This window comes from Malania oleifera, chromosome 5, assembly GCF_029873635.1.
Source record: "Malania oleifera isolate guangnan ecotype guangnan chromosome 5, ASM2987363v1, whole genome shotgun sequence".
NCBI lineage: Eukaryota > Viridiplantae > Streptophyta > Magnoliopsida > Santalales > Ximeniaceae > Malania > Malania oleifera.
Window position 1 is genome coordinate 106,473,392 of NC_080421.1, and position 22,510 is coordinate 106,495,901.

At 34.7% G+C, this 22,510-nt stretch overlaps 2 protein-coding genes across 6 annotated transcripts; both read left to right on the forward strand.

Moving 5' to 3' along the window:
- Window positions 1-4,161: 4,161 nt before the first annotated feature.
- LOC131155439 (uncharacterized) lies at window positions 4,162-5,957 on the forward strand. 2 transcript variants are annotated; one of them, XR_009136825.1, is made up of 2 exons: window positions 4,181-5,614; window positions 5,869-5,957. XR_009136825.1 is itself a non-coding variant. In XM_058108572.1 (1 exon), exon 1 carries the CDS (start codon window positions 4,246-4,248, stop codon window positions 5,542-5,544), a length of 1,299 nt encoding a protein of 432 aa, XP_057964555.1. In that variant the 5' UTR covers window positions 4,162-4,245; the 3' UTR covers window positions 5,545-5,814. The 2 variants fall into 2 exon arrangements, 1 of the variants encoding a protein (XP_057964555.1); XM_058108572.1 differs by lacking the exon at window positions 5,869-5,957 and having other exon boundaries at window positions 4,162-5,814.
- A 7,970-nt stretch (window positions 5,958-13,927) lies between these two features.
- LOC131155088 (uncharacterized) lies at window positions 13,928-20,679 on the forward strand. Of its 4 annotated transcripts, none has more exons than XM_058108011.1 (4): window positions 13,928-14,086; window positions 14,205-14,332; window positions 14,616-14,713; window positions 19,520-20,679. In XM_058108011.1, exons 2-4 carry the CDS (start codon window positions 14,219-14,221, stop codon window positions 20,124-20,126), a joined length of 819 nt encoding a protein of 272 aa, XP_057963994.1. In that variant the 5' UTR covers window positions 13,928-14,086; window positions 14,205-14,218; the 3' UTR covers window positions 20,127-20,679. The 4 variants fall into 4 exon arrangements, with proteins under 4 accessions (XP_057963994.1, XP_057963995.1, XP_057963992.1 ...); XM_058108012.1 differs by having other exon boundaries at window positions 14,213-14,332; XM_058108009.1 differs by having other exon boundaries at window positions 13,941-14,086; window positions 14,183-14,332.
- Window positions 20,680-22,510: the final 1,831 nt, after the last annotated feature.

A 22,510-nucleotide genomic window follows, 5' to 3' on the forward strand; every position in this document is an offset into this window, starting at 1 on the left:
ATTGCAGAGCAGAAAATTCTAGAGCAAAATATGGGAGGGAAAAAAAAATATATGCGGAAGCAAGAATCAAAAAATCAAAAAATTCAACTTGATACCATGTTGAGAACTTGATGAACAGAGGAGCAAACTGAAAGAATTTGATGAATAAGAAGAAAGAAAACAGAAAATAGAGAAGGAAATTGGAAAATTTACTTGTCTATGTAATCTAAATTGAACAAGAATCAATATCTACAAGTGAAAATATAGGAAGCTCTTTTAATATATATACTACATGGAAACAATAATAGAAATAACAGTATAACAGAAATGATAGCTAAGTCTTCACTAGTTTCTTCTCTTGCTTTTGCTTTTCTTCCATAGACTTCAATTCCATGCTGTCAATTTGAGATACTATACTCCAACAATGGATGAGTAGTATAATTTTAAAAGATAAATTAAGAAATAAACATATTCACAGTGAGTTAAACGTAGCTTCTGTAAAACATAAGATAAGATAAGAACGACTCAGATTATTTTAACATTTACAACATAGGCAACACGGTGCACTAGTGGCGAAAAGTGAGTTAATTACTATAAAGGACAGTAGAAGGGGTAAGGGTAGATATAAAAGAACTTGAAATGAGATTATGAGTAAAGATTTAAGAGTCCTAAATTTGTGAAATAAAATTGTCAATAATCGCATAAATTGTTAGAAAATGATTCATGTAACCGACCCCACTCAGTGGAACTTAAGGTGTGATTTGTTGTTTATTAAGTATTTTGAAAATAATTTTAGTATATGTGATAATGGGAAGTTGTGAAAAAAATATTCAAATAAAATTTTCTATTATTTTAAAAAATTTTTATAAGTTTTCGATAATTTTATTTTGATTTTATTTAATTTATATTAAAAATAAATTGAAAATTTAAAATATTGGAGAGTGGTGGCAACTGATTGTCACATAAAATTGAAACCATAACAATTAATTTTTTTAAATCTTCTTGTAATAATTATAAATGATAATAAAAAATAAAAAAATTAATAATAAAATTTTTTTTTATAAAAGAGTAGCCTTTTAAAAATTAAATTTAATAAGAAGCATATTATGCTTATGCTGCGACACCAAACCCGGGAGGTGAAAGCTGCCCCCGCCCATTAACGCACCCTTAGTAATTCACCAGGATAAACTCTAAAAGAGAAATCGAACCCATGACCTTAGGGTCATCAAAGTCACCAGTCGTCCTTACCACTTGAGTCAAACTTGCTGGGCTTTAACTTTCTTTTATTAATAGGAAAGATAATAGTAAAAGCTTGTATTACTCTTTTGCTCATTCAATAATTAACTACAGACTTTCCTACATAAACATTTAAAGTTACTATTTTATAATTGAGAATAAATTTTAGTATTTAAGTTAAGATGAACAATTTAAGTGAATTTTAATGTTCAAATAATCTTAATTACTATTGCATAAAGAATTTAATAAAAATGTATTTTTTTAAACTATTAATTGATTAAAGACAATATTATACACACACACACACACACATATCAATTTTATCCTTAATAAAATAATAATTTTATTCTTTCGTTTAATTTGATTAGCACAAGTTAAAGAAATGACATTAATTTAATAAATTAAATGGAATAACTGGTTTGCTTAGTACCACAAATTTTGAAAATTAAACTTATAAGTGAATCAAACACAATTGATTGATTCATATTAATCATTTAACATAAGAATGACAACATAATTAAATCATTATTTTAAAAAAATTTAAAAAAATGTAAAAAATAATAGTAGTAACTAAAAAAAAATAGTTAGATAATTATATTATTTTAAATATTTGTTATATACATTTCACGCAAATTAAATGCATAAATTTATCTTCATAAAATAAATTTATATTTTAAAAATTGATTTAGATCGGTTGGTTCGTTGAACTATGGCTTGCTTTTTGGATCTAGTTGAAGATAGAAACTTGAATAAAATTACAAAAATCATTGAATTATTTCTAGCAAAATTGTTAAATCAATTAATATAAACATGAGTTTTCTTTATTCATTTAGCATTCATATTTTACATATAAAAAAACTAATATTCAATTTTGCAGTTTTAATTTATAAAATATGAATTTTGAAATATCAATTTATGTTTTTTTGACACTATATTTGATATGTCAATTAAATTAAAGATATTAAACTATACTTTATTTGTTCTATGATGTGTCTAATCATTAAATATTTATGAAAATTACATCTAAAAATATTTTATAACACTGCAATTCTTAGGTATTTTTATGATTTACTAGTAATTTTTACCTTTTAAAAAAATCAAAATAATAATAATAATTTATTTTGCTATGCTAATGTCAATTGATTGATCTCAATTGGATTGGTTGAACTACTTAGTAGAATCTACTAAGTCTTTGATCCCCTTAATCAATTTTGAAGATATTATACTGACCAATTTCTAAATTTAATATATTAAATTGATGCTATTTTAAAATACTATTTTAATATCAGTAAAATTAATTTTTTCATCATACTTAATGATTAACTAATAATCAATTAATTAAAGGTTCATTTAATAAAAAAAAATTAAATATTGAGAATTTTTTTTGATATTTTTCAAAGTATTGAAAAATTTTAGGAGATATTGGTAGATTGATTTTACCCTAAAACACAATAAATACCTTAGCTTGCAATGATTATTTTAATTAATTAATTTGAGATTAAAAGTAAAAAATATTTTACAGATCCTCTCGCCACAAATAACACAACTTTAAATTTGGCCACCCTAATCATCCCTAAATCAATTAAATGATATTTTAATGACAACTAAGAACACACATATTATTTAAAATTGAATATTATTTCCTTATATGGCATAGGGTTGTCATTAAATTATTATTATTAAAAAAGGAAAGCTCATTGATACTTAACAAATTTATAAAAATTATAAAATATTCTTATTGAATATTTCTATGCCCATACATTTATTACTTCAACACTTCAAATTTCATTCCAAAAACTAAATTTCCATTTGGATTTAAATTTGTATGCAATCATTTCTTCCCATCCCTTGTTTAACATTTAAATAATTTCCTTTTTCGAATATTATAAATGAGATTTCCTTTTCAACTATTATTCTCTAATCTTCTTTTTAAAATATTTAAAATACCCATTGTTATTTTTCGAAAATTATTTTTAATTTTAAAAATAATTATAATAATTTCACTATTTTTGGAATTTATCTAAAATTATAAATAAGAGGTCCTGTTCACTTGTGAAAATTTTATCCAAAATAACTGAAAAAATTACTTTATTTTTTCAAATTTTCATTTGTGCATCAAAGTTGGAAAATAATTTTTTATTATTTCTAAACTTTTTTATATAAATTATGAAAATTTTAAAATAACATAATATTATATAATTCTTTAAAATTTTTAAAATGAGGACAAAGTTACTGACGTCGTTTGAGGTTTGACAAAAAGACAAGATATTTTTCTAAAGTTTTAAAAATCTTAGAAAATTCTCTGATATTTTTCAAAACTATACAAATCTTACCTTATATTTTGCAAAAGATAAGTTTTTCGAGAAAAGGTTTGCGTCTTTCTAACAAATTTTAGGAGAGTTTTGTGACCTTTTTGAAACTTCAAGGGGGTCAATAGGATTTACAATACATTTTATTTTATTTCTTATTTTTTTTTGACAATTGAACATGAAAATTGTGGACTTCTTCATATATATATATATATATATATATATTCTTTTCTATTTTATTTTAAAAGTTTGAAACAAATCCTAAATGTCTATTTACTTGTGTAATATAAATTTTATTCTTTATTTTTTATTTTTATAAATAATCATAAAATACCACTTTATTTGTTCTCATATATATTTTTTTAAAATTAGAAAAAATTAAAATTAATTTTCAAGTTTTTCCTATATAATATAAACATTCAAAAAACTGAAGAGTAAATATTGTGTCTTTAATTTTCAAGTGCCAGATCATCACAGCCCAAATTCCAAAACAAGTAAGCCACGTCACAACCGACATTCGAGATGGGCGTTAATGTAAAATCACTAGGGGCAAGTAAGTAATTTGATTGTAACGGCTGGGAAGGGCTCTGGCATTGACGTTATAAAAACAGATATTATAATACGAATTTTCATCGAAGCGCAGATCGAGTGTAAGTAACCGCCTCACTTGAGCCATCCCCTTCCCTCCCATCCCATCATCACCATTTCATTTTCTCCGATAATGAAGCTGCAAAACCCTAGCAATGGCGGAACCAAGACCGTATGCAACCCAGTGTTCCCTGTTTCCTCAACCATTTATGCGGGCGAAGCCTCTTATTCGACCGAGGCTCACCGCTTCAGCGAGGACTTCGGCAGCACTTGCTCCACTCCCTACGTCAGCGCTCCTTCGAGCCCTGGCCGCGGCCCCCCAAGCTACTTCTACAGCGCGCCGGCCAGCCCGACTCACTACATGCTGTCTGGCGGGTCGGCGGCCTTTGCTCCGACTACCTCGTCGGAGGCTTGCGTTTCCGCGTCGTTTGAGTTCGAATTCTCCTCGCGGTTCTCGTCGAACGGGTCTGCAGCCGTCGGATCGATGAGCTCAGCCGACGAGCTGTTTCTGAACGGCCAGATCCGGCCGATGAAGCTGTCAACCCACTTGCAGAGGCCTCAGATCCTGGCACCGCTGCTGGATCTGGACGGTGAAGATGAGGACGAAGAGACGCCTCGGGAAGGTAAGGATTTGAAGGAAGAGCAGTTGGGGAAATGCGAGTCAGCAGGGGCGAGAGGGAGGGATCTGAGGTTGCGTAGCAGATCCGTGCACCGGAAGACGAGATCTCTGTCGCCTCTAAGGGATGCTGCGGAGTTCCAGTGGCAGAAAGATGATGGAAATGGCGATCGAGAGTTGAGCGAGCGAGTGGCTTCGGAATTGGAAGACCGGGAGCGTCGCAAGCAGAACAGCGACGTCGAAAGTACTATTCCGTCTACGGAAACGACGCCGTCTGGTTCTGCTTCGTCGTCGAGATCTTCGTCTTCCGGTCGAAACTCCAAGAAATGGATATTCTTGAAGGACCTGTTGTATAGGAGCAAGAGCGAGGGAAGTGAGAACTCGAAGGAAAAGTACTTCTGGTCCTCGATGTCGTTCTCTCCCGCAAAAGAGATAAAACTCCCTCCATTACTCTCCAAAACATCATCTCTTAATTTCTTTTCAAAACGAGATAATGAGAAAGAGAAACCTCCGACCACCAACTCATCCGCAGCGAGCGACGTCCAAAAGGATCCGGAGAATAATCGAAGCAAAAGATTCACCGGCGCCAGAAAAGGAGCCTCCGGAAAACCAGCGAACGGCGTGGCGAAGCGGCGGATCCCGCCGTCCCCTCACGAGTTGCACTACACCGCGAATAGAGCTCAAGCCGAGGAAATGAAGAAGAAAACGTTCCTTCCGTACAGGCAAGGGCTGCTTGGGTGCCTAGGGTTCAGTTCCAAGGGATACGGCGCACTGAACGGCCTCACCAAAAGCTTAAACCCAGTCTCCTCCGGGTAGAGGCCGCGCGGCCCTGGCGTCCCTCCGTACAGTGGAGTACTGACCATGGATCGATGAATCTCTACTCTAGGTAGCTAGCTGTTTAGCTTCATCATCAGTTGTTAACTTGTTGATGAAGTTGAATAATTCATATAGCCTGCCTAGCTACAAATGATCGATCTCTCCATTTTGCGTTGAGGATCGAACATAAACTCCATATTAATTGTATCCCGATGATTAATTAACTATGCCACCAATCATTTTATAATACAAGAACATATTTAGATGGAATTCTACTATTTTTAGAAATTAGAACCTAATTTGTAGATATCAACCATGACTCAGAGTCAAGAGATGCGTACGTGCTCCTGCAAGCATCGGTCATCATCTGTACTGATACAGAGGAATCATGAAATTTATTTTATGGCGCGGGGGGGAGCTAATCGGAAAACTCATCATCTGACAATGCCGTTCTAAGCTGCTTTTTGCAGACCATTGATGAACATTGAATGCTGATTGGTGTGGTACGATAGTTTCGCCATTAATGTGATGAAATGGGAAGAAGGATTTTGAACGCGGTTCGATGGAGAAGGAGAGCGCGCAAAATGTTCGAAGTAATCTTTGGGGCCCCGCGAGCTGGATGGTCGGTATATGAACAATGTCGAGGAGCTGCAGAGCTTTAGGAATTAGGTGTCGGGGGAGTCGTCTTTTTCATTCTGAATTTTATGGAGAGGTTAAAATTGTTCAATCATTAAAAGTAATAATTGTGGTTGACTGGAGTTGGCCGGAGCGGATTTTTTTTTTTTTTTTGGATTTGTCCGGGTGTCCACAACCGTCAACGTCGTCCGTTTTACGGTCCGTCGCACCGGTCGTGACTAATCCCACGCCCACGTGACAGCGGCCCCACACCACCACGTAGGAGGTAAACTCAGGCGCTCGCCGCAGGAATCGAACCCGGGGTGGGAGAAATCCCTGACCTCGTGAAAGGCAACCCCGAAATCCGCCCTTGCCAACTGAGCTCAGCCCTGGGGTTCGTCTTGATTAATCTTGAGTCATGTTTGAGTTTGAGCATAATTTAAACTTAGGTTGAATATATTTGTTGATAAAATTAGTTGGTGAACTCAAATTAAGTTTGAGCTTTAATTGGGTTTCACTTTTATTTGATAAAAGTTGGAACAACTTTTAAGGGATAATGTGATTTTAAATGCCTAGGTATGGGGTTGATTGTAAATAATTTTGTTATGTTAATTCTTGTAAAAAATATAAAAATAGTGTTGTGATAGGTGGCTCATGGAAAGCATACACAAAAAGAAATCATAGAAAACCTTCATAAACTCTATTTATATGTCATTTGTGATGTATTTGGTAGAGGGTTGATGTATTGTTCATTTCCTTTGGACAAGAAGATGGTGAATTATTACCGTTTACTCCCGTGGATGTAGGCATTGCCGAATCTCGTAATTTTTTATGTAATTATTGTTATTGCTTTTATATAATTACTGTGGTTTGTTTTTGTATTTTTATCAAGTGTTGTGTGTGTTTGATCCGATATTCCACTGTGCAATTTGTTTATAGAAATCATAGAAGAATGGAGAAAAGAGGGTGGTAAAAAGATTGATCTTATGCTTGGAAAGGTCTTACATTTGAATTGTATTGGGTTTGGATAAAATGAAAATTGTATTAAGATTTGATCAAATCCATCTAAATTCAAATTTAAGATTTGAAATTCATGTTCTCAAATATTACCTTAGAATAGAAGAGGTTGATACAAGGAGGAAAAAAGGCACGGGGGTTTGTTTGGTATTAAGCTACTGCATAAAATTAATTTGTTGTGTTGAGTTAGAGGATCCCCATACAATAATACAAACTCTAAATAATAAATCTTAATAATAAAGGAAGTTTATAAAACATTTAAAATTCAATCATAAATTAGGATCGTTTCATAATATTAAAGGTTTAAATTATTATGAGTGACATGTTTGTCCAATGCTTATCTGCCTTGATGGACGACCTTTGCCTAATGAATTAATTAAGCAACCATCATTACCAGATATTTTGAGCGAACTCTGTGTAATCTATAATCTAGATGATAAATGATTCCATCCCATGTGCAATTTATGTCTTGCTTGTGATGTTTGACTTACTTCAAAACAACCTCTTTTTTATCACAACTATCTTAACTAAATGACCACCATCGTATTTCGAAGAATTGTACAAGGATAGCACAATCAATTTCGCTTTAATTCAAAGATAAATTATTCAATAAATTTATGAAATGAATGAAATGCTAAACATAAATATATATATTGTCCTCATGTTCTCTCAAGGATAGCGGTGTTAACCCCCAGGGTGTGGTTCAGGTGGTAGTGCGGGCTGCGAGAGTACCTCTTACGACGTCAGGTGTTCAAACCCTCCCGGGTTCATTTCCGCCCCTAGATTCCTAAAATTTACCTCCCTTTGTAGTTGTGGGGTCGGCTTCAAGGGGCACGAGATTAGTCACGTGGACCGTAAAACGGATACGTGGAAACCAAAAAAAAAAGGATAGCGGTGTTAAGACCTAATGAGTTTGTTATTCTTTCTTCTTTCCCTTTTTCTTCTTCATTTTTATTTATTTATTTAACTTGATTCTCTAAAAGTAGAAAGCGCACGGCTAGATTTAGTGTTATTTATTTTAATATTATATCATCAAATAAGAATAATCATCTTAGAATTAGACTTTGTTTAATTGGGTCCTAGGAAAGGGAATGCATCTTAAAGACTCTTATCTAATTAAGTCTTTAAAAAGAGCATACATTAGAATAGATATCTATTTATTTAGGTTTTGATTTTTTTGTATTTCTTAAAATCAATACATTAATTAGACCTTGTTTTTAGGACTGGATATATACCCTAAGACATTGGCCCTAAGATACATCTGATAGCTTTGGTGTATTCTCAAGAGGGGGGGGGGAGGTGAATTGGGTATTTAAAATTTCTCTCCTAGGTTCAATTTAATCAACAATAGCATTACACAAATCCAATGTCTTTCTATTTAATCATAAACTCGATTAACACATGTACGACATATAATGAATTAAACAGAATACATACATGTGCTCAAAATGAAAGTGCGAAAAATAAACTGCGAAAATATAAAGTACACGCACGGTATGTTATCGGGGTTCGGCCAATACTGCCTACGTCCTCGCCTCTAACTCGCAAGCCCGAGAATTCCATTAATGCTCACTTAACGGGTGGAGCGACACCGGTTACAACTAGGTCAATTAATAGGGCTGACCTCAACTTACACCTTACCAAGATGGTACACCTAACTTTCCTAACCGGGTCTAAGTCAATCCAAAATTATTCAACAAGGCTAGTCTCCCTCTTCATGCCCACGCCTGAAATATAACAAATTTACACTATAATTTACGTACACGTAAAATGCTTCTTACACTAAGTAGATATGTACCACTACGCACAGTATAATCAATGCACATCAATAATATAAGAACTATAAGTTCAATGGTGCATATGTGCAAGCTACACTCAGTATAATGTATAACCTCAAATATGCACAAGAGTGTTCAAACAAGCTATTCTTTGAAAACCTATTCTTGGGGGAAAATTTGTAAACTTACCTCGAAAGGGGGTCTGGGCTTGAGAGATCTTAAGGAAGTTCAGAAATCTCTTCTTATGAAATTTGCCTTCAGATTGCTCACTTCTAACAATTTGTGGGCAGATTTTTTCAGAGCTAAATATTGTAGAAATGATCATTTATTAATAAGGAAGGAGAGACCAAATGACTCTCGATTTTGGAAATCAATTATGTCCACCATTCCAAAAGTTATGGATAATGTTAAAATTTTGGTGAGAGGTAGAAACTTTTCTTTTTGGTTCGACAAGTGGCTGTCATTAGACCCGTTATCTGTGAGCACTGAGGATATTTTGAACAAGAAACTGTGTATTAAGGATTGGTGATTAAATAATAATTGGAACTCTGATTTAGTACGGGAATTGGTTGGTGCTGATAAAACAAGGGAAATTTTGCAACAGGTGCCGACGGGTAAAAGTAGGTAAGATATTTTGGTCTAGAAGCCTGCCTTGGACGGTAATTTTTCTACAAAAATGGCTTGGGAGGCAGTGAGGGGCAGAAGTGATAATTTTTTATGGAATGACTGGTTTTGGCATTTTTTATTACCCAGAAGAATCTTAATGTGTTTATGGAGAGCCTAGTTTAGATGCTTGGCTGTAGACGATAGAATTCAGACCAAAGGAATATCGATGGCTTTGGCTTGTGATTGCTGCGTTCAAAGAAGCCACGAAAATATTGATCATATTCTTTCTTTAGGAGAGGTGGCTTCAGAGGTTTGGCTTCGGGCTAGTGTGGCATTGGGGATTCCTTTCCAACGATCTCTTCCTTGGAAAAATAAAATGGCAAATTGGTTCCACTATGCAAAAAAATTGTCTATTAAAGGTATTTTAATCGAGCTGATTCCATATTTGATTACGTGGTGCCATTGGAATCGAAGATGTAAAGCGAGAATAGAAGGAGTTTATCAAAATGCAGATCAGATGTGGAGAAGTGTTCGATTCTGGGTTAGTTTTATTGCTGAGAGCACCATTTCTTTTCAAAAATTGAAGAAGTCGAACATTAAGATTTTGAATGAGTTTCAAATTAAGCATCAGAGAGTTTGCGATAGGCTTAGAAAAATTATTTCACGGGTTAAACCTCGAGTAGGGTGGATAAAATTTAATTGTGATGGGAGTTGTAGGGACAATCTGGGTACTTCAGGAGGTGGAGGAATTATTCGGGATTGCCATGACATAGTAAAAGTGGTTTTTTCAAGTTATTTTGGCAATGGTACGAATAATAGTGTTGAATTAAAAGCAATCAGGGAAGGAATTCGTTTGTGTAAATATTTGCATTATGTTAATGTGATTATTGAAAGTGACTCATGAATTGAAGTTGATTGGTTTCAGATAGGTAGATGTACTTTGTGGTATCTTTGAGAATTTTGGGAGGAGCTTGTGGCAGAGTTAGAAGCAGTGAATGTCACGGTGATGCACCAATATAGGAAAGGTAATAGTGCGGCTGATTTTTTCTGCTAAAGAAGGAAGAAATGGGAAAAAATGTAATCTACGAAGAACAACACCTTCTACCACATTATCTGAAAGGTATCCTTCGGATGGATAAGGTGGAGTCTTGTTTCTATTCGTCGTTAGTTCATCTCTAGAATTTCGTTTGGTGTATTTCGTTTTATTTTTGGTTGTTTTTATGTTTTTATCTCCTTTGTTAGTTATGTTTATGTTTGTCCTAATTTGGTTGGTTGGTTTTAACTTGAAACCATGGTATTCCTCCACCAAAAGTGAGGGTTTATTAATAAATAAATCGAGGTACCGCCCTCTTTTACTAAAAAAAAAAAACCTATTCTTTGAAGACCAAGTATATCAAATCTCAATATCAGATTAATGTTTCAAAGATGCTAGCAATAATATTCAAACAATCTTAGAACGATTTTCTCAAATATGGCAGGCACAAGAACAATTTTTTGAAATTTATGTATATTTTTGTTTTAATTATATTTAAATTCATTTGATTATTTAATTTTGATTTTAATTTAAAAGTATATAAAATGAATAATTTAATTCTTAAAAACTATTTTTTGATATTAAAATTTATGAGAACAGGTTGTCAAAACAACTAAAAATCATAAAATCTGGTTTTCAATTTTTTGGCAAACAGTTGAAAACCGAAAATAGAAACAAAAAACAGACAACATAAATAAACACATTTTTTGTAGTATGTTTCCTTATTGTGGAGAAACAAAAACAAAAAATAGAAAACGGCAACGATACTAAACAAACCCTTAGTTTGTCTCTGTCTGATTAAGTCAGGTGAATTTAGGATTTTATCTAAAAAAGTGCGATTCTAGATTTAGTTAACAAAATTATAACCTCTAATATTTTGTATTGTTCTTGCATTTAATTTTAATTTGATGATTTACTACTTTTAAACTAAAGAATAAATTTTTTTATATTAAATTTTTTTATTAATATTTATAATATTAATTTTTGTATGTATATGCACTCTTTTTAGAATAATACTTTAGAGATACTCCATCCTTGCAAAATCGTAGATAAATTTTTTTTTAAAAAGAGAAAATACAAGCTTATCATCGAACACATCATTGAAATCTACGTCTACCAATACAAGTGCATAAAAAATGTAAAGCAAAATATTTTTGAAATTTAAATCTATCAATGTTATAGCCCATTTTAGTAAAAATATTTTTATCAAGTAGTAATTTTCATTTGTCTTAATGCAATTTATTGTGACACTGTTGTATTGATTTTAGCAAATTTGTAAAAGTATAAAATCTCATATCTGTAATAAGAAGTTAAAACAAATCATATTTTTGAGGTTTGAAGAATGATTTGTGTTTTAATATGTAAAAAATAAAAGAATATTTGAACAATTTTTATAAAATATTTTGGTTATACTCTTGTTTTAGAACTGATTTTTATGTTATATCAATTTCCAATTCAAATGTTTTTCTCTCTTGCTACTTCAACCCTTCGCCCATCTCCAATTGCATTGCAAACTTCAACTTGACTCTTACATATTTAGAGTTAAAATGGGTATTTTTGTAAAAGTGCATCATATATTTAAGCAAAAAAGTTAGAATTGTATTATTTATGAATCTAATTTTATATTTTATTCTATGTGAGTCCAAAAATTATAATATTATTTAATCTAAAATTAGACTCATGATTCTCTTTAAAAAAATTTATGTAAACATTTTGGAGCTATAATGTAGGATTAATAATTTAAAAAATATGGCCATTATGCACTGTCGTAAAGTCAGAATCAGAGATGAATATGCTGTAGTAAATTAAACATATCTTACTATAAAATTTTTGAAATAATGTCTTTCTTTCTTTTTTATTTATGAAATTAGATGGTATGTGGATTCCATAACGACATGACACACTTAATTTGAATAAATATTCAATTTGTTATGAATTGTACAACTCAGCCAACATATTCTAACAGCTCAATATATCTATGGTATTTGAATTTTATCTCTTCAACGACTATTTCAATTAGCATGATTCCTTTTTTTTTTTTTTAATTATTGGAAACTAGATTCATTGATAATTTAATATAAATTTTTATAGGATTTTATTTAGTATTTACTGACCATTTGTGATTTTATAAATTAAATCATCTCCCCTGAAAATTAGGATTCTTGTCAGCTCAATATATTAGTAGTATTTGGATTTTATCTCTTCAACTGTTGCTCCAGTTGGCATGATTCTTTTTTCTTTAGAAACTAGACTCATTGATAAATCAATATGAATTTTTATAAAATTTTATTTGGTATTTTTTGACTATATGTAATTTTTAAAAATATATCATCTCACCTAAAAATCAAATTTCTTATTATATCAATGATTGTTTAGCTCCAACTTTAATCACATGGTGCCAAAACCTCTCCAATGTCTAGTGGATAATTTTCTCTATAAAAAGAAGTGAATTTTTAAGGAAGAAGGATAAGAGAAATCAATATCAAAGTGGTCTTCATTCTCCTTTATATTTCTAAGTGTTAAGAGTGTTTTGTTCTTATTTAAGAGAGTACTTTCTTGTATAAGTTCTTTTTATTAGTTTTAAATCTCTTCAAATTCCAAGTCTTGTTTTTGCGAGAGAATTTGAGTTGTAAGCTTGAGTTATGACATCAATCTACTTTGAGATATTAAACCACATATTATTTGTAATTTCTCATCATTGTAAGTGTTGGTTGAGCCCCGGTGAAAGACTCATTTTATATTCTAGCCTCAGTAAAAGGTTAGGTCTTGTAATTGCGCTCTTGCCCTAGTTGAAAGGTAAGAAGTTTGCTAGTGGAATCTCGGCTTGGATTTGATTGAGAGAGTGGACGTAGGTACTGATGAAGGAGACTGAACCACTATGGAAGAGATTGAACATTTCTCTCACACCTCTCTTACATTACTTGATTGAATTAATTGTCAAAAAAACACATATCTTTTCTAATAACATGTGTCTTTCTGCAAAATATAAAAAGAAGTTTTTGAAATTCTTAAAATCTCAAGAAATGTCTCTAAAATTTTTGAAAATTCATTATTCTTTTCTCAAATTTCATAAGAGATTATTGTCGTTTATCCTTAAAAAAATTATAAAATAAAATAAATAAATAAATATGTTTTCTTGAATAAACATCCCCTTTTCTTATGTGCTTGTAATCTATTGCTTTGAATTTAAAAATGAAATATTTTTTAAAATAATAAAAGAGAATAAAGCTATACTTAAGTAGTTCAAGTTGGCTCGGGGGTGAAGCTGCCCAACCAAAACGACGTCGTGCTACGCAAGAAGAAATGAAAATCACCCTTCACCCCGCTTCATCTCAAAATATCAGGACGGCGAGCCGAAGTAGGTCGTATGATCAAGAATCCTGCACCGGGGAGTAGGGTAACATTCCTTCCCCAGTCTCCATCCCTTTCCCAATCCCACTGCATCGAAATGCGCCTGTGCTCTGTGTTCTTTGTCGCCAGCGTTCTACCCAATGTATCTTTGTTCTTAATTAATTCCCAGTTCTCTTCAATATTTTCCCAATTTTGAATTTTTTTACAATGAACATGTACGAATCTTGAATAATATTAGTTATGTGGAAGAGTTAATTCAGACAGATAGTGATAAATGGGTTCAGAAGCGAGCGCATCATCAGCGTCTCCATCTGGGAAGCGCGGTAGAGATCCCGAAGATGAGGTTTATATCGATAATCTCCATTCTCACAAGCGTTACCTGAGTGAGGTCGTCCTCTCTCTCTCTCTCTCTCTCTCTCTCTCTCTCTCTCTCAATTATTCGCATTACTTCACCGTTTGCATGATTGCGGTTTCAGTGGGTCTGACATGGTTAGCTCATTTTCTTCCTTTTTTTCAATCTTGGGGTTCAAATTCTCTTTGGGTGTTCGTCAGAAGGTCCTCTTTCTCTCAATTTGTCTTTTTGGGGTTGCATTGTGTTGTAAGTTTTATTTATTAATTTTGGAAATTGTTAATTTGACTTTTTGTAAATTTAAAATGTGTTTCTTGTCCAGATAATGGCGTCCAGCCTGAATGGGTTGACAGTCGGCGACCCTCTCTCCGAAAATCTCATGGAATCTCCTGCTAGATCAGAAAGCATGTTTTATACCAGGTGAATTATCTTGTATTTCTTTGTTCTTGTTAATTTTTTATAATGCTAGTGAGTAAGGGTTGTGATTGTCGTTATTGAAGAGTCATGAATTGTGAAAAAATGTGAAAACAATTGATTACCTCATTTCATCAGGAAATGGGATTTTTCCACTGGAAATTTAGAGGTATTTATTAGTTGTTTCTGGAATTCCTTCACCAAACACAAACATCATTAACTGACTGAATTGTCATTGAACCGGATTCAGAGCAAACACAATGGTCAATGGGAGACAGAGAAAAGAGATGTCCCAATTTTTGTGCATTGTGTTAAAAGATTGATATACATTGTTGACCCACAACCTAATAGCTTAAGCTTTTAAGTAAAGTGGTAATCTAATACTGGTATCAAAGCCTGATTTACTAACATTCTTCCTAGTATGCCGTGTTTGGGGAGATCTCGATGTGTAAGGGGGAGATTGCTGGATTATCCCACATCGGTTATGGAAGGTGCTGGTGGTCAGTTATTAAGTGTGAAGGAAAATCTTATCCCATGAGTTAGCTTTTGGGGTTGAGAAGATCCTAAACCACCCAACACCGATTTGTAACTCTGGGTGAGCGACATCATAAAAAGTCGAGGCATGAAACTAATTTTTTTCTTTTTGATGTGCTAACAGTTGGAGGACCAAGTGTTTAACCAAAATCAATAAGGATCAATTAGGGTTGGAAGATGGATCCAAATAGGGTCAAGATGTTGAAGGTAGGATTGGTTCGAAGGCACGTAGAATGTAATCCGAGGCATGTAAGGCACGGTGGTAAGACCCACTTGAGCAATTGTTGGAAAATTGGATTTACTCTCATAAAGGAGATGGATTCCGTTCAAAGGGGAGCAATTGGAACTCACGAGTGAGGGGGAGATTGTTAAGAATTCCACTTGTGAGTTTTTCCCACATTAGAAAAATTGAGTGGTAATGGGTGCTTATAGACATTGTTGGGCCCAAGACCTAATAAGGCTTTAAGCTTTTGGGTCAAGTTGGTGCTCACCCGTGTGTATCAAGCCTACACATGGACTTCTTCGTGCTAACATGGTATTAGGTCCTGGGTTCTAATCTCGTCGCTCGTGTTTATTATGTGGTGTTATTTATCATTTGTTTATCTCTTCACGTGTTGTTGGGCTGCACGTGCGGGGGAGTGTTAAAAGCTTGATATACATTCTTGGCTCATAACCTAATAGCTTAAGCTTTTAGGTAAAGTAGTAATCTAACACAGTGGAGTCATCATTCCGTGCTCAATTTGGTGATATGGCACCCTTTGGACAGTATGGCTCCCTAACAAATGAATAGGGTGCTGTTTAGTATGGCTGTGCAGGAATATGATTTTTCAATCAGAACAGGCTTGTATAACGTTCTCTACTATTTTTCCATGGTGTTTCTTGTGAGCCATGTGATATAAACGGGGGGTCCTGATTTCTTTTTACACCACTTAATAATTTCCCTTGTATTAGTTGCCAGATTCTCAGCATTGTTTTGCGTGCTCTATTACAATGCGGGCCATTATGCGTAAGATCTCCTTTTATATCATTATATGTGCCTTACACCTTTTGAAGCATGAGCCTAGAAAAATTCAAGCCTCTTTGATTGCACCTACTTCCATTTTCCTTAGAGGCATGGGTTAGTGTATGCGAAATGTATGCTTTTTAAACAATCCCAATCATGGTTTTAAATCGCGGTAGCGGGTAGCGTAACGTAACGGTAACAGGTGTAATGGGAAGCAGGAGTAGCGTATGTTACATAACGGGAAGCGGGTGTAATGGCCGTGAATTTTTTTGAAGCACGCACAACCTTGTGCATATTACCGTACTTGCATGTTTTAAGCTTTTGGCCATTCTTAGAAAGGGTTTTAGTGTATTTTGGACCCTTTAGTTCGAGTAACTAAATTATTTGGTAAGGGCAACAAGTTTACATTTGTTTTAAACCATCATTGATAGAAAATTATGTGTGTGCACGTATTTATACTTCTCATTGTTCTTATCTGTGATAAATTCTTATGTGTGCTAAATGAATTAATAAAATAAAATACATTATACACTCCATTAATCTATTAGACACATAAGACATATGAATAATATAAATATAAAATAGCTAGAAAAGAAAGAAGGTTGAAGTTGAAAAATAAAGAACATAAATATCATATTACTAATATTATTAAAAAAAAAAAATTCCTAACAAGTTAGTATTTCGAAATTGTTAATTAATGCATCTATTGTGAGTATTTAAAGAAAAAGTAAATTTTGTATCATTGTCATCCTCATTATAATCTTTTCCCCCTCTTGCCACTTGGAATATTGAGAATGATATGTGAAAGAGAGAGAAAAAATGAGAAGAAAAAGTAAAAAATAAAATATTTTTTTGGTGTAACAGTCCTATAGCGGTTACGTAACGGCCGTAGCGGCCTTTACGTAACGCTCGCGGTCCGTAACGGCCGCTACGGTCGTGATTTTTCTTCTCACCGATTTCGCGGTATGTAACGGTATCGGTAACCCAAAGAACCTTTACGTAATGGCGTTATGTAACGGTCGCGGCCTTTATTTAAAACCATGATCCCAATTAAGTCTGCTTGTATTTAGGAGCAGAAATTAGTCCCCACAGAAAAAAAAATGCAAATCACATGTGGAGTTTGACATATCACCAGCAACTGGAAAGCTGCTAAAATAAAATTTCCAATTTTCTCATGAATGCCAGAGAAAATAGAGATCATGGTTGACAGTGTTATGAATATTTGGAAAACCAGAAATGGAAAATGAACACTATTCTCTGCAACTGAACAGCACCTTAATGTTTTTGCTACATTTCCTGCGGGTTATGGGTAGGTTTATATTAGTATTTTTCGTTTCTATTAGGACGCTATCCCTCTTCACTTCTCCTGTGCCTTTTTATGCATCTCTGTGTTGCACATTCTGCATGACAAAACGTATATAGTGTTTGTGTCCCAACACCCTACTAGCAGCTGTGATGTACTAAGTCTTAGCCTTCATTTACTGAAAGAGATGCATGTTACCTGAGGGATGCCCTTGTGTCTGTCCTTCTATCCTAATAATTGGGCAATCGGCATCTGCCGTGGTCCTTGGTTTTACTCCAACCAAAGTATTTTTTTGTGTGAATAATGTTAATAGGCTGATAGGTGTGTCTTGTCTTGGACAGTGTGAAGCTATCTGCAAATACCTGAAGGAGCAGCATAAATTACAATCCTAACTGTAAACTCAAACCTCCTTTTTCTTCCCATGGAGGATTTGAGCCCAGGCTTCCCAAATGGGGACTGTGAGACAAACCATGGGCCAAAGCCTTGATTCATGTTAGACTGAGATGTTTGAAGCATGGTTTAGTTACAACTCTAGGGTCTATCTTGTACAAGTAGTATTTGAGGTTTCAATGTTATAATGGTGCCCTTATCCCAGGACATACTTAAGTAGGTACTCAAGAAAGGATTTAAATACCTAAAAGCTGGTCCAATAAGTTGTGGTGATGCAGGACAGCATCAAGGATCTGCAGCCTTGAGAAAATGCAGGATAGATAGAGGGCAGGAAAGGGGAAGAAGGAAGAGGATATACAATGGGGGAAATCACAGGTTAACTGGTTAACTACTCAATTTAAATTCATCAACAACCTCACTCTTTCATGGCCTAAACACATTATTTATTAGAAAGCCTAAAAAAATACAAGAAATTACACATATTCCCCTAGAGGTACATGAAATTAGAAACAAACCCCTAATTAAACTGAACACATCAGAAACTATAAACTTAACCCAACAATCTTTGAGTTAATTCATTTGAATGAGTGTCCAGCAAGGGTCTGCCCATGGTCCCACTTGTCGTACATCACAGAGGCTTGTGTTGATGTAACATCTCACCAGAATTTTCTTGTTGAAGTAAATAAAATATGAAAGAATTGAAAAAGGAGAAGATGTCGCTGAAATTTCCTTAACACGCTGACAGTGGAGAGGATAGAATTTATATTTTGCCTCAATTTTGTTCATTTTTGTTAACACTTGACCTAAAAGGTTAAGCTGGGCCAATAATGTATTAAGGCCTTAACATTCTCATTGCGCTTGGTACACACCCTTGTGTCTGGGGGCTGCACATGGAACTGTGTGTGCTCTTATCGAGGGATCCAGGATATTCTGGCAACCATGACTCTTATGCCATGTTAGACAACAAATTTGACTCAAAAGCTTAAGCTTTTTGGTCAAGTGGTAATCTTACGTGGTACCACTTGATCTAAAAGCTTAACTCATCAAGTTATGGAAACTTGTTGTATAACGAGCGTTAACACTTCCCTTCAAGGCCCACATCCTCTCATATTAAAACCTACTTGTGGAAAGATATATTGGCCTTCGGAGGTTAAAAACTCTTATTGAGAATTTAACATAGGACCTTCTAGACCTAAAAGTGAGGCTTTAGTTGAGCAATTGTTCACTATGGTATTAGAGCCATGGTTGCAAGGATGTCCAATAAGGTAGTGTTTGGGAGGGTGGATTTCAGGGCTTGGACTTGTATGGATTTAGAAGAAACTCAATACAATTTTACACCATATTTTGTCCAAATCTACACAAACCCAAAGTCTGAATTTTATGCTTCCAAACACAAGGTAAGAGGTTTTTTTTTTTTGGGCGTGGGGGAGAGGGCTTTGTTAAGGTTTGACATACATTGTTGGCCCACTAGTTTGTTTAACCTAAGCAGGTAACATGCTAGTTGATTAGCTAAAGAGACGACTTAGATTCTTTTTTGTCATTAATTCCATTTCCCTGCCTTCTCTAATTTTCACGGTTTCAGGGATGACATCTCCTTACAATATTCACCAATGTCGGAGGATTCAGATGAATCTCGGTTCTGTGAAACTCATGTAAATGCTTGCTCATCTCAACCTGACAGCATACCCACAAGTCCAGTTTCACCTTACAGGAGTCAAAGACCACTTGGTGGGTTCTCTTCCACTCCCCCTGTCACATCGTACCCGCCATATGGCTCGACCCTCTCTGCTGCTGCATACTCACAGCCTCGTCAACGAGGCTCAGATTCAGAAGGTCGGTTCCCGTCTTCACCCAGTGATATATGCCACTCAGCTGATTTGAGGAGAGCTGCACTGCTTCGGTCGGTGCAGATGAGAACGCAACCTCCAAGCCCATCAGCCTTTGAATTGTCATTTAATTCAGGGCAAGAGGCAATGCCTAACATAGAAGCTGAAGAGCGGCAATGCTCATACATGAAGACTTTAGTTGATGAGAGGGTGTATCAGATTGAAGACTGTTCTACAATGGGTGGTCCAGAGCCTGAAATTAATCAGAAAAAATCGTGTAGGGCATTGGATGTGAATGTAAAAGGAGAGGAGCCTGGTGACAAAACTCTTCAGGAAATGGGAAATGGGTCAGATCAGCTCTAACCTATGTAATGAAAAATCCTTTTAGGTGGAAGTTATGCATTGGAATAGTTGCAGAAAGCCAGGAGGTTTGAGTTTGAGACTGAGTCTGGACTCTTTATGATGTCCATGAATAGAGGGATGTGCAGTATTCCTTTGAACTGAAGTTTGCTTGATACACAATGAAGTCCTCTCAGGTGCTGTATAATTTGTGCATTCGGAATGTCTCAGGTCTTTCTCTTGTTTGTTCGCGTAGAGGATGGTAGCATATTTCAGAAGAGGCTGGCAAAGCCATAAATCTGATTGTATCAGTAGACGAAAAATTCTACCATTTCAATTGGGGGGGAATTCGTTGAGAATATCATATTTCTGCCCTTGATATTTACCGCGATGTTAAAAATTTTTCTTGCAGTTGTAGCAACTAGAAAATTCTGTCTTCGGTCACACAGACAACTAGAAAATTCTCTCTTCCACACCATGGAATTGAAAATGTAAATGAGATTTTAACGCATCATCTGTTGTCCCTGTATGTTGACAGCCTTTGCAAACTAAATGCAATTGAAATGTATTTTGCAGCTTAATTTGTTAATTAACATTCAATGGCCATTTTCAAACTAATGCAGTGTTAAAAGTTATCATGTCCAAATCAATTGCTAGGTTAAATGTTACTACTAAATATACTTTCTAACTTAAACTAGCCTCCTGATATTTGCTTGAAATAACAATTAAATAATTCGACAAAATAAGAGCATATAAAATGTACATTAACACTATTCAAACTAATTAATGAGAAACAATTAACGTAGAATTAGATGCTTGATTATGAACAGCCAATTCCCACCTCCCCTTCACTTTTTCTTATATAAAAATTTCAACCACCCCAACCCCCAAAGAAAAAGTCATTCATTTTTGTGTCTAAACATAAGAATTAAGATGTTGTAAGAACCCGAACTGTGATAGGGAAATTAATTAATTAAGAGGGGTAAGTTGGTAATTAAGTAAGCTTCGTTGACGAAGTCTTTGTAATTCTTGGCGACGAAGTGCAGAGTCTCGTCGACGAAGAGTGGTTGGGTCAAAGGGTTATAAATAGACATTTTCATTATTTTTCAGTTAAGAAAACTCAAATTCAATTATAAATAGATATTTTTATTACTTCCTAACTAAGAAAACTCAACCTACTCTCTATCTCTCTGGATTTCTTCGCCATATGTAGTGAGAATCGTAGATCCGATGTTACCACAAGGATTAGGGAAGGATTCTTTACAAGTTCTACGGATCAGATCATTGATTCAGGTATCTTTGGGTTTTGGCTCGAAATTGAGGTAAGGCTCAGGTTTCAAATCTGATCCGGTAGTTGTGTAGAGAATAGGTTTGTGAGCATATTCTGTATTGTGGTATGTAGGTTTTGGAACTCGGTTCACTGTTTAGAGGTCTTGGAGTTTGAGATTTGTCATTTGGGAAAAGGTAAGGGAATTCAGTTTATGTTGGTTATTTTTGAAATCAGACTTGGTAGAACTGTGGTTCATGGTCCTGTGTGTGTTTTGGTTACTCATTTGGGGGGATCTGATGGGTAAAATTATGGGTTTTTGATGTTACAGTTTTGGGAAAAAGGGGGTATTGGGTTGCATCCCTGGTTTTGTTGAAAATCGTATGTATATGGTGATTTATACTGTGTAATAGGGATGACCGTGCCTTGACTTTATATTAAACTGTATATATTTGGAAAACATGATTTTCGGATTTCCAAATAGGTGTGGTTTGTTTGGTTATATGAGCATGCATGGTTGTGTTTTATTGAAATGTAATAGGAACTGGGTTCTGAGTTATTCCAGGTACTGAAAGAGTGTTCGACTCTATATCTGTGGGCGTATGAAATCGTTAGGCCATGTTTGGTAAGAGTGTCCGTTTATATATCTAAGGACATGAGCCTTATTGGCTGATCACCGAAGGGTGTGGATCCACCAGTTTATACTAGTATGATGCCATGAGAGCCTGTGGTTTGCCATGTGCTGGGGACGTCGTGCATCGCAAGTCGGCTACGGGTTGACGCCGAATATCGCAGGCCGGCTACGGGCTGAACGGCGTGACAACACCAGGTTGATCATGTGTGTGCATGCGTGTATGCACTGTACTATAACCGTTTTGTGAAAATACTGGAATTACAATTAACTGTGTATGTTTTGTTGTCATGATAACACTTAAATGTCACACATCAATATAACCTATATTCTTCCTTACTGAGAGGTGTCTCACCCCTGCTGTACGTACATATTTTCAGGTCTTTCGGGTAACCGGAGCTAGCTTCTTGGTGTAGGGGCGTAGTGGTCGGTGTACCGCGGCGCTTAGGTAAGTGCTAGGACTTGTGTTCTCGGGTTGTCATTTTGGGGTATGGTTGATAACCGAGTTTA